A 12518-nucleotide genomic window follows, 5' to 3' on the forward strand; every position below is an offset into this window, starting at 1 on the left:
AAGTAATATTTGTAACATTATGGATAAATACCGCAACTCACCTCTACGGGAGGTTTGAGAGGACGTGCTCATGTATTATTGGATAAATACCACAACTTACCTCTACGGAAAAATTTATTTTAGTATAAATGGTCATTGGTCACGTACTTTTAGTACGTCACAAATATTGTGGTATGTCTTATCATGAAATACCAAAGGGTAAAAGTAAGAAATAAGTCTTGCTTATAAAGGTTTTGACCATGACCATAATGACAATTACTCCATAAAAGGAGATGTTCATCATACATATGGATTATGAAATATGTGGTAGTACATAATTAATTGAGAGTTTTGAAAAAGCTAGTTTGTTACTACCCGGAGGAATGAAATTGTTCATAATATTGGTGTTGTAGTAAGTCTCAAAAGAAACTTTTTTTAAGTTTCAAAGGCATTGGTCAAATATGAATTATATTGAGACTATAAATTATGGGAAGGTTTAATATCTTCATATTACTAACTACAACTATAGCGGGTAAATAAAATGTATGTGTAATGTTGCCCATTTTTCCTCCGAATTTGTACTACATAAACACAAGCATGATGGAATCACATGCTACGGAAGTTGGCATGACAGATTGGTCATCCGGTTCAAATATGATGCGAAAATAATTGAGAATTCATGTGGTTATATATTAAAGAAATAAAATATTCTTCAAGAGTTCTCTTGTGCTGCTTGTTCTCATGATGACAAATTGGTTAATTTACCAGCTAAGGTTGGGTTTGTATCCCATAATTTTGGAATGTATAAAAGGTGATGTATATATATGGGTCCAGTCACCTGCCATGTGGACCGATTTAATATTATATGATTTTAATAGATGCATCTATGTTATGGTCACATGTGCATTTGGTATCAACTTGAAATTTGGTTTTTGCAAGGCTGTTTGCTCAAATTTTTAAATTAAGAGCACCATTCCAAATTATGAAATGTTGTTGATAATCTTTGGTTTATATCCAAGTTGGTTTAACAGAAATTGTATGCCTCATTTATAGCTAAACAATTGGTTATGAGAATAAACTCCCAAAACGAAATTTGGGATGAGGTATGTTATATGTAGCAACACTTGTACACATCAAGCCAACAAGTTATAATAAGTTCTCCTATCATAATTGGTTTAGGGTCATGAACCAAATAATTCCCATCTAAAAATTTAAATGTGCGGTATATGATTTAATTGCTCCACCGCAACGCATAAAGATGGGTCCCCAAATAATGTTAGGAGGTAAATGTTAGATTTCCTAACATTAGGGGGAGGGATGATAAGCGGCTGGAAAGTAAGGTATATATAATGAATTATCATTGGTATGATCCACGTTGAAAGGATAATTCAAGTTAACTGCCAGACGCATTTACTGCTCAAAAGTGAATATTATATTCCAATTGCAAATGTTCCAATTCCAATTAGAATTAGGACTAAGTCTATGGCGATAGACCAAGATAGATCGATTCCAAAGATAAAACTCTTTGAAGAAGGGAGAGAAAATGATCAAGATGGTCTTACTAACGAGGCAAGTGCTTTAAATAGCACCACGACATAGCATTTCATACAACCTTTGGTTAGGTTCGTGTACCTGAAAATGATGAAAAATAAAGAGATCTCGATAAGTTATGTCACATTGAAACTGATATCAAATGACCGTCGACGGTATCTTTGAAATAATGTAGCACTCAACATTAAATGCTGATGAGGATCTTGAATTCAAATCTATCAAAGAATGTGGATAGATATAATGATTGGCCAAATAAAATACGTAGTTCAAATATATTTTGTTTCACTTGAAAAAGTGATGTTTTGGACCTATAGTCCAAGGACCTCAAGGTATAATGTCAGTGGGGTACAAATGAATTCTTGTGTGAAAAGTAAAATAAGAAATAAAAACCATAAATATAAAGTACGGCTTGTGGCTTGTGGCATAAAGGTTTTTCGCAAAAGTCCTGACATTATTGTATGGAGATGTATGTATTCTCTTGTGGTGGATGCAATGGGGTTTCTTATCAGTCTGGCAATACATGAAAAATTTGAATGCGTATAATGCATTGTTGTCATGTCTAGCTAGACAATGAAGTTTATATGAAAATCCTTGAAGGATTTAAAAGGTTTTAAAGCGATTCCATTGAGTACCCCAATGGCCATGACATCGCTTAACATTAAGAAAGATCAATTTCGATCTCATGATGGTCAGAAAGTACCATGTATTTGTGTAATTGGTGCACTTATATTTCTTGCTCTTATAATTCATAAGATAATATTTTTATTAATGTCTTTGGCAAGATATAATTTTACTTCTACGTGGAGATACTCGAGTAAAATCAAATATTGGTATAGATTTATTATTTCTAACCATATTGTCAAGGGTTTGTTGGTTATGCAAATGCAGGGAGATTATATGCTCTATGTAACGTTCGATGGCACGCAAGTTATTTATTTATATATGGGTGCTGCCATATTGTTTTGTTCTGGTAAAAGTCAATTATTTGCTATTTACACAAATCATGCAAAGATAACAATGATTGTGAAGCAAGCAAATGACAAACTGATATCGGGATGAGCTCAACGATGTAACATCTTTGTGGATATGAGTTGGTCACAAAGACATGACCAATATCAACACTTGGAAAGTTGGTATATAAGATCATCGGAAGGCATCATCTACAAGAATTGATACGTTGAAGGTGGAATAAATAAAACACGTCTCGCTGAAAGTTGTTTTCACACACGATCTTCAAAGGAATGGTGAAAAGATATTCAAGAAATTCAAGTGACAATTTGCGTGGGTTGAACCTATTTGTAAAATGCACGGCATGGTCAACCTCAACATTTGGAAGGAGAATTTACTACTTGTTTCCGTTATACAAGATTTGAATGTGTCATCTTCGAAATATCAAATGATGTTATTATCAGGGGGAGTAAAATGCGCGCTGCACTCTTTTTTCCTTAGTTGAGGTTTTGTCCTACTGAGTTTTCCTGGCAAGGTTTTTAACGAGGCAACAGATAATGCGTATTACAAGATATGTGTACTCTTTTTCCTTCACTAGGATTTTTCCTACTGGATTTTTCCTAGTAAGGTTTTAACGAGGCATATTATCTAAAATAGACATCCAAGGGGGAGTGTTATGAAAATATTAATGTGTGGATGTCTATTACTCCTCTACATATAACTCCTACTACTTCAGGTTCATAACTCTTGTAGAAGTAACCCCCATTACTTTATGACCACTACTCCCACACTTTATTTCTATAATTCCCAAATAGTTACTACCCATGTTTATGACACACCCTTTGGTGTTCTCAATGTATTCCTATATACAGTTGGGTTGTATGTAATAGTTTGTGACTTGAACACATTTGGATGAATAAGAAATCTCTCCTCTCTTGTCTCTCTATTTCTATTGTTTACATCCTTTACTATTGTTACTCTTTTAGCTTAATTTTACAACACCAATAAACTTTAAATTTATTTTTAACTTTCATAGTTAATAATATTAACTTTCATAGTTAAACATAATATAAGGTAGCTAAAATAAATTAATCGAGGATGATATTTTTATTTAAAAACTTGATAATAGTTAAACTATAGGTCGATCATAGTTAATCAAATCATATAGTAATGTCTTGTACTAATAGATACTTAACTAATCATTGGCTTATCACATAGTTATCTAACTAAACTAATATCTTGTTTTTATGTATTTAAAAAATTAATTTATGATATTATCTTTAATATAATATTGTTAGTATGTCCCTCACGATCGATCGGTCGACTACTGTAGTCGGCCGACTGGCATAGACCATTTGAGGGACTCAATCCTATTATTGTCTATGCCGATCAGTAGATAGTCGACCGATCGACCAAGACCGTTTGAGAGTCTCATTTTGCTTTGTTCAACCTATCTAATTTATGTTGAGGACTTTATTCATGTTAATTGCTGGGGTATAATTTTGATATATAATAAAGATAATTAAATAGTGTAATAATTTTGGTTTAATTTTGTTTTGAATTATTTTAAAAAATTAAATCATTTAATCTTTTCCTATTTAAAAAAGCAAGACAAAGAATAAATACAAATATGAGTGTATACACTTTTGTGACCATGGTATTTATTGTTTTTAGTTTAATATTCTTTTAATCAACTTAAAGAAAAAATAAGTGAAATTTAGGTCAAAGGGACCTTTTTGAAAAAGCTTGATGAAAATATTAACTTTTAAAGTTATGGTTAAAAAGTAGTGGTGTTTAATTAATTGAGATAAGTGTTATGACTTAAAAAGGGTTGTTAATAATATTAACTTTCATAGTTAAACATAATATAAGATAGTAAGAATAAACTAATCGAGGATGATAGTTTTATTTAAAAAGTTGATAATATTTAAACTATAGTTTAATCATAGTTAATCAAATCATATAGCAATGTCTTGTACTAATACATACTTAATCAAATCTTTGGCTTATCACATATTTATCTAACTAAACTAATATCTTGTATTTAATAAATTAATTTATAATATTTATATTTAATATAATGTTGTTAGTGTGTCTCTCATGGTCGATCGGTCGACTACGTAGTCGACCGATCGGCCTAGAGCATTTGAGGGACTCAATCATATTATTTGTCTATCTTTGATCGGACGACTACAGGTAGTCGACCGATCGACCAAGACCATTTGTGAGTCTCAATTTGCTTTGGTCAACATATTTAATTATGTTGATGACTTTATTCATGCTTATTGTGTGGATATAATTTTGATACATATTAAAGATAATTAAATAGTTCAATAATATTTGGTTTTACTGAAAAAAAACCCCCAAAAAAAAATCGAACCGAGACAAGTTTTATTATTACATATATACAATATCATAATTTTAATAAATAATTTTAAATACTTTATATACTTTTTGCTAAACAATTTATTTATCTATAATAGGCTAATGACCTTACACTTTAAGCTCATTTCTTAAAAGAAATTAATGAACCAAAACTCACTTATTCAAAGAAACAATTATGAGTTTTACCTATATATTTCTTTTGTATTTCTTAACTTTATTCACTTGATTATGATTAAAGTTTATAGATCTTAAGTCATTTTCTCCATAATTCAAGAAAATTATAGCCACCGCAATAAAAGGTTGATAATGAATTATAAGTTGAAAAAAGATGAAAAATTCTTTTCTAATTGTAGGGGAAAAGAAAATGAAAGAGAGAAATACCATTAGGTTTCTTAAAAATCGAAAAAACCGTACCGATGGGTGTGAATTATATTTGGTTTTGTTTGGTTTTAATAATTAAAAAATCGACTAAGTTAGTTTGGTTTTAACCAAAAATCGACCCAAACCGAACCATGAACGCCCCTACCAATATTGATAGAAAATAATACTCCCTCCGTCCCAAATTGGTTGATACTTTTCGCTTTTCGAGAGTCAAATAAGTTGTTCTTTGACAGTAATTTTTTCATATATCTTTTAAATGTTTTAAATTATTAATTATGGTGACTTATATTACTTTTTACGTAGTTTCCAAAAATGTAAATTTTATTTTGAAAAATTTAAAGATTCTATGTTCAAACACACGGTCAAAATTAAGAAGTTTGACTCTCGAAAAGCAAAAAGTGTCAAATAATTTGGGACAGAGGGAGTATGTAAATTGTAAAACAATCATATACATACAAGGTACCCCCAATATCATTGAGTTTTTTTTTTTGAAAAACAAAATGAAAACCATAAAGATTAGAATGGGGTCTCTGTAGTTGGGAAATTGACATAAATAGAAGGATAAGGTAATCAAAACTATCGTGCCTCTCCTGGCCTCTCACTTTGATACTTCAACTAAGCTCCCTGAAGGCAATGAAATGAAGAGCACCATGCTCTCTAGCTACCCAAAACACTTCACTTCCATTCCAATACTACTTACCTTCAAATCTCAACATCTTCATGTAGTTCGTTTTCCCATCAAATGCAGCAGCAGCAGTGATAGCAACAATAACACAACTAGCATCAATGAAAATAGCAAGGAATCACAACCCGTTACACCACCAATAACACCACCAAATACGGTTGAGATTCGATTCAGTAGACGTCCGTCAAAACGAAGAAAGCAGAAGGAAGAAGAAATGATGAATGCAAGGAAACAAGCTGTGAAACCTAAGCCTCCACCTAAGGATTGGGAATCCATGAATCTGACTGAGAAGGCAATTGAATTATATGTGGGAGAAAAAGGACTTTTGTTCTGGCTTAACAAGTTTGCTTATGCTTCTATCTTTATTATAATTGGGGGTTGGATACTTTTTCGATTTGTTGGTCCTGCACTCGATCTTTATCAGCTTGATACACCTACTCCTCTTGCTCCTGAGTCTATGTTTAAAGGTTCAGGAGAGAAACCTTGATCACTGCAAAGTTCAAGTTTTGGATGAGGAGAATAAGTTTTCTAAACTTTCCCCTGTATGCTATAGTCCAAATTTTGTAGTCCTGTATGTAACTTGAAAGCTAATAGATTTAAGCAAATAAACATGCCTATACATACGGTCTCCTGATGGAAACTATAGCATTCGTTATATTGCTTTCACTAGCCAAAACAGTTACTTTCGTATCTGTTAAAAGAGGAGGGAAAAGTTCAGAGAACCTAAAAATCCATCAAACTTATTTTTCTCTTTTTATCCGGTGAGCTTCATACTTAATTCTTTTCTTTTTATGTATATAAAATATAGTAAATGTTGAATTCCTCTTCATGGTTTAATTACTTCCTTATATTTTAAATCTCCTTGAAAATCTTGTCTCTGCCACTGATGTATGTGTTTTATTGGAAGTTTGGAACTACAGTTATTTCGCAATGGTGCCTGCTTGTCAGGCCTGTTAATTTTGATGCTATATGAAACAGAGTTCAGTGTTAATCGAAGTACTTTGTGTTGTTTGCAATACCAAGATTGGAAAATTTAAAGGAGTAATGACTCATGACTAGTTGACATTGGTGGCTGGATAATGGTTCTACTAGTCAATAGCCTTAGGAAGATATTCTGCGCACTGATTAGCTACCAATGCGCTCCTTTTTTTTTTTTTTTGGTGGTTGCGGGGGTGGGGGGTGGGTTAAGTTACCAATGCACTCCTGCTCCGTTTACTTGCTATATTCTCCAGAAAATCAACACCTGGGCCTGATGCACCTTTTTCAAACATCGACAGAGTGAGACAGATAAACCATCCCATGAGGAGAATTGTGATTAAATATGATTCCATCCTGGCCTAAACGATCCTCCTATCTCTCTCTTCTAATTGTCATTTTACTTTAGAGATGTTATTAAATGTGTAGCGTGCCCTATGTTTAATATTTCACAAATTAAAATGACTATGATACATCTTGTTGTGTGTTAATTGTGTAACGCTTGAGGCCCCGACTTGGAGCGCTGGCCCGGTAGAGTGCCATGAGGGGTGACCAACTAGGTTAGATGGGTGCTACGAGTGGTGACCTGGATTAGAGAAATGATGCTAGTCGTAACCAACAAGGTCATTGGTCCTCAAGCAAAAGCAAATGCTATTTGTCAATTGTCCTTTATTGATTAAAAAGAGAAATTTTGTTATTCACTGCATAAACAACTCTCGCTTTAAATAAAATCTCTATATACCTACTTCATGAACCAAACAACCCCTTAAACATATATTATCTAGTACTCCAATGAACTTAAAATTGTCAACCACTAATTTGTGCACCCAATGACATAAGAAAACCTAGGATGGTTCTCTTTGTGAACTTAAACATTGCATTTTATTACCTGAACTTTTTGTTAAAAAAAATCACGTCCCTTTAAGTAATCCAAAAGTTCAGATTGTCAACGGAAAAAAAGGGGAAAAAAAGAGTGATGAGCATATTCCTTCCCCCCCCTCTCAAACGATTGATGAGCATAAAAAATAATTATTTTCATAACTTTCTTGTTCATGGATTAAAAATATACTAGTCATTTTTTCATTGACAAGAGAGAGCAAGCATAGTTGGATAATTAAAAAAAGGAACCACCTTTCATAAGCGGGAGACTTTTTATTGGTGGCAAAGGTTAGAAGGAGGAATAAGCATCAAGATTCTCGTTAATTACAGTTCCAAATACTTCCAAAAAGTTGGTTCGTTGAAGTAGAGAAATCAAGAATCAGATTGTTGGCATCATTCATTGCTGACTTTGCACCACCTGATTGGCAGCTTCTCAATAAAATTTTTGGTTTCTACAATTATTTATAATCACAAATTTACATATTCTATCATCATTTTTCACAATAAAAGAAAAAGACAAATCTCAAATATGCCGGTTTCTCATCTATCTCCTGTATTTTGCTGATTGTCCAGATACCCAAATAGCATATATAATGCAGCCACACGAGAAGTATAATTTAACTCGTTATCATTATCGAGTCTCTAATCATTCGTCATGGTGGCAAAAGTTGTTCCTTGTTATGTGTCCATTCAATTTAAAGAACGACAAGTCTGATTTTATTCGAAATATTTTGGTGAAGAGAACTGAAATTAAATGGAGAAAGAACCACACAAGGATAAAAGATGGGTCTGGCGGGGGCTGATCCTGGTGATCGTGGCTCTCGTTCTTGCTGCGGTCTTATTCAGTTTCCGCAAATATTTTCATCGTTCTAATTCTTCAGTGGCAGATACTAGCCAAGTGGTTGACAAATATGCAAATGCTCTTAGTATAGCTATGCAATTCTTCGACGTTCAGAAGTGTAAGACGAGCTATATTATATTCACATTGGTCACTTAATTAGTCCTAAGTTTAGTAAGTACTTATTTTGATTTATTAACTGCAGCTGGAAAATTGGTGAATAATAAGATTGCTTGGAGAGGTGATTCAGCTATGGGAGATGGAAGCGAAGTGAATTTGGATTTAAGTAGAGGAATGTATGATGCTGGAGACCATGTGAAGTTTGGATTTCCAATGGCATTTACTGCAACAGTTTTATCATGGGCTATTTTGGAATATGGAAACCATATGAACATGGTGAATGAGCTGGAAAGTGCCCAAGAATCCCTCAAATGGATCACTGATTTTCTTATTAATGCCCATCCTTCTGAGAATGTCATGTATATTCAGGTAGACTAATAACCTTTGACAATTAAGAAATATTTTCAGTTTCTCCTAAGTACAATTTTGAACTTCCTGTTGTATCTCCTATGTGAAATTATTGATCCTTCATTTGCACTATAATCATGTAGAACCTCCATTTGGACTAAACTTCAACTTCCTATAAGGCTATAAGAAGGCCTTCAGTAATTGTTTTTCTAAGTATATAGGAGTGTTATCTTTCTAGGCAATTCAAATGACATTGTTCTAGTTTTGCTGAACTCATGCAGCATGTACACAAGTCCCAACCCCTTGCCTAATTAAAGAAAACAAGAAAATATTGCTTAATGAAGTGCCTTTTCTGTTTTTTTTCTACAAGGAAGGTGGGTGACCCAAAGCTGGATCACACGTGCTGGGAAAGACCTGAGGCAATGACAGGAAAAAGGCCTCTCACACAAGTTAATGCATCATATCCAGGAACGGATGTTGCAGCTGAAAGTGCAGCAGCAATGGCAGCTGCATCTTTGGTGTTCAAGTCAATTAACTCTGCCTATTCAAGAACTCTGCTTAAGCATGCCAAACAGTTATTCAAGTTTGCTGATACTTATAGAGGTTCGTACAGTATCAGCATTCCCAAAGTGCAAGAGTTTTATAATTCTACTGGATTTGGAGATGAACTCTTGTGGGCGGCTGCCTGGATTTATCATGCTACCGAAGACAAATCTTACCTTAGATATGTGGCCACAAATGGTAACATGTTTGCTAATTGGGGAAATCCTTCTTGGTTTTCTTGGGAAAATAAGTTGGCTGGAGTTCAGGTATTGTACGCATACATGCACTAAGCTACATATATTCCAGAATTCGAGTTACACCTTAGCTGTTAGAACTGATAGTATCTGTTTGTGCACTTAGCATGAAGCTGGAAAAATACGATACTTGGAAACACTATGAAGAACACGAAATCTTGCTTCTATTTTGCATTGCATCTTTATCTTTGTTAAATTTAAAATAGGTTAAGGCCCATAACTTGGTGCAGCATGTGCCATGGTTCTCATAACAACTACGCATATTTTTACCTTTGATTCAGGTCCTACTATCAAGGGTCAATTTCTTTGGTTCAAACAAAGATATTTCAACTGAGGCAAGTCTTTCTCTCCAGTTGTACAGACAAACTGCTGAGACCTTTTTGTGTGGACTTCTACCTGAATCCCCGGAGTCAACCTCTCAACGAACAGCAGGTATTGAGTTCCTGTCAGCAAGTCATTTTAACATTATGATCTTTTTCCTTTTAGAAAGAAAGGTTGGTGTAATAAAACTATAATTTTGTCGCAGATGGCCTGGTATGGGTTGACCAATGGAATCCATTGCAGTATTCTGTGGCCTCTTCATTTTTGGCAGTTGTTTACAGTGATTACATGCTTAGCTCCCAAACATCAAATTTATATTGCAACGGGAAGCTATATGAACCAACAGAGTTGCGCAATTTTGCAGTTTCACAGGTATGCATTTGCTTATTTTAAGGTTCAATTTTCCTGATGTAAAATGGCCTGGCCAATTTAACATGTCATTTTCTCATAAAGGCTATTCCAACATGTCATTAAAATCCTTTTATCAGTTCCATTAGAACATTTTCCTACTACAGCACATATAGATGAAATAATCCCTTAAACAGACTAACTATTGCCGTATGTGTAAATTACAGTTCTGAGAAAATCGATCAAAAGACATTATGTTCTAACACATTCATCATTTCTTCTTTTGTTATAGATTATGCTTTTAACGGTTCAAATATCTTGCAGACTAGGCAGCTTCTGTTTTTATCATAGCTTGATGAACTTCTACCTATTTCAATTATTTAGATCTTAGAATTATTTCTTCTTGAGATGCTCCTACAGTAGATTTTTTTGACTTTGGATGCATTACATGTCAAGTCCATTAAACCTCTATGTCATAATGAACTTATTATTTTGTTTACAGTTGGATTATATATTGGGAGACAATCCAATGGAAATGAGTTACCTTGTTGGTTACGGAAGTAGATATCCTCAGCAAGTTCACCACAGGGGTGCTTCAATTCCAGTGGATGCTAATTCTAATTGTAGTGATGGATTCAAATGGCTTCACACAAGACACCCTAATCCAAATGTTGCAGTTGGAGCTCTTGTTGGGGGACCATCCCTTAGTGATACATACACGGACTCTCGGAACAACACTAAGGAAAGTGAACCAACTACCTACAACAGTGCCCTTCTTGTTGGACTCATCTCAAGCCTTATAACCTCTTCTTCACAAGTAGAGTCATTTGTGAAAAACTGAAAAATAAACGCCAGCACTGTGTTTTCCCTTTTGACTCAACACATGTTGCCTTAACTTGCATCAGACAGCCAGCCCTCACCAGGCTGGTGGCCTAAACTATACTCTATTTGGATAGGGGCGGACGTAGAGTGTGAGTTGTGCTTCATCTGAATCTGATAAATCAAATGAGTTGTGGTAGATCCCAAACTTGAACTCATAAAATTCAAATCCTGAATCCACCTCTGTATCTGAATAGATATGTCCCTATGAGAGACTACATTGTCAAAGGAAAGAATTTGTCGAAATGTACATTACTAACATCCTTCAACCTAGCACTAGCACCTTTTAGTTGTGAATTGTGTGGAATAGTAGGCATCTATATTTGCTCATGCCATGTTTATCTTTCAGTTGGGCATTTTCTGATTCTTAGTTTCCTTGCATTGGGTCTTCCTATGTAAATACCTGAAGAAAGAATACAGTCATCCCATTCAGGTGCAGTAACAGTATTTAAGTTGAAGCATGTAATTTGATTTGCTTGTAGTGTAAATGTGTAATGCCCTAACTTTTGTTCTTGTTTGTCTACCTGAGCTATGACCAAGGATACAAAAAAGAATTTAACTTTTATTGACTGACGGTGTAATAAAACTTCTAAAATATCGGTGTAACTTAATGTTTTTAAAAGGTACCTGTCTTATTTTTAAGTGACATGATAATTTTAAAAACTTTTACACAGAAAATATATTGAATTAAACTCTAAGAACAAGTGCAGCACTGTTAGTATGTTACAGAGAATGCTTCTGTATTTAAACCTTTGTAAACTCCTGTTCATACTAGTAATCGTAAGAAAACATGGAGGATACAAGAAACTACTATAAAATTTAATATAGGCCGGCTGGAAAACAAAAAATAAATAAAAAATATTTTAAAAAATTGATTAGGAGAGGGCATTCATCCTTTAAAAGATGTTGGGGCGTAAGCCTCACCGAACAAGGTCCCACATATGAGGCTCAAGACGTTTTGCAAGTGCTTTGTCTAGGAGCAAGCTCAGAATTAATTTTAAAAAAAAAATGTTTAGAAACAATAATTGGTAGATAAAAAGTTCAATAGAACAGGACACACAAGCTCCAAATTAATTCCAAAAAA

General features: G+C 33.9%; 2 protein-coding genes across 2 annotated transcripts; both read left to right on the plus strand.

Moving 5' to 3' along the window:
• The first annotated feature begins 5801 nt into the window (after nucleotides 1-5801).
• Nucleotides 5802-6548, plus strand: LOC132046456 (uncharacterized). Its single transcript, XM_059437085.1, has one exon. The coding sequence runs from the start codon at nucleotides 5883-5885 to the stop codon at nucleotides 6414-6416; it is 534 nt and encodes a 177-aa protein (XP_059293068.1). The 5' UTR covers nucleotides 5802-5882; the 3' UTR covers nucleotides 6417-6548.
• Nucleotides 6549-7904: 1356 nt separating this feature from the next.
• LOC132046455 (endoglucanase 2-like) lies at nucleotides 7905-12480 on the plus strand. Its single transcript, XM_059437083.1, has 6 exons — nucleotides 7905-8742; nucleotides 8827-9110; nucleotides 9464-9898; nucleotides 10168-10318; nucleotides 10413-10579; nucleotides 11058-12480. Exons 1-6 carry the CDS (start codon nucleotides 8538-8540, stop codon nucleotides 11394-11396), a joined length of 1581 nt encoding a protein of 526 aa, XP_059293066.1. The 5' UTR covers nucleotides 7905-8537; the 3' UTR covers nucleotides 11397-12480.
• The last annotated feature ends 38 nt before the right edge of the window (nucleotides 12481-12518 follow it).

This window comes from Lycium ferocissimum, chromosome 2, assembly GCF_029784015.1.
Source record: "Lycium ferocissimum isolate CSIRO_LF1 chromosome 2, AGI_CSIRO_Lferr_CH_V1, whole genome shotgun sequence".
Lineage (NCBI taxonomy): Eukaryota > Viridiplantae > Streptophyta > Magnoliopsida > Solanales > Solanaceae > Lycium > Lycium ferocissimum.

Coding starts and splice junctions, on each gene's coding strand:
- LOC132046456 (XM_059437085.1), top strand. CDS start 5,883: ATGAAGAGCACCATGCTCTCTAGCTACCCAAAACACTTCACTTCCATT.
- LOC132046455 (XM_059437083.1), top strand. CDS start 8,538: ATGGAGAAAGAACCACACAAGGATAAAAGATGGGTCTGGCGGGGGCTG. Junction 8,743..8,826: donor ATTCTTCGACGTTCAGAAGT/GTAAGACGAGCT, acceptor TATTAACTGCAG/CTGGAAAATTGGTGAATAAT. Junction 9,111..9,463: donor AGAATGTCATGTATATTCAG/GTAGACTAATAA, acceptor TCTACAAGGAAG/GTGGGTGACCCAAAGCTGGA.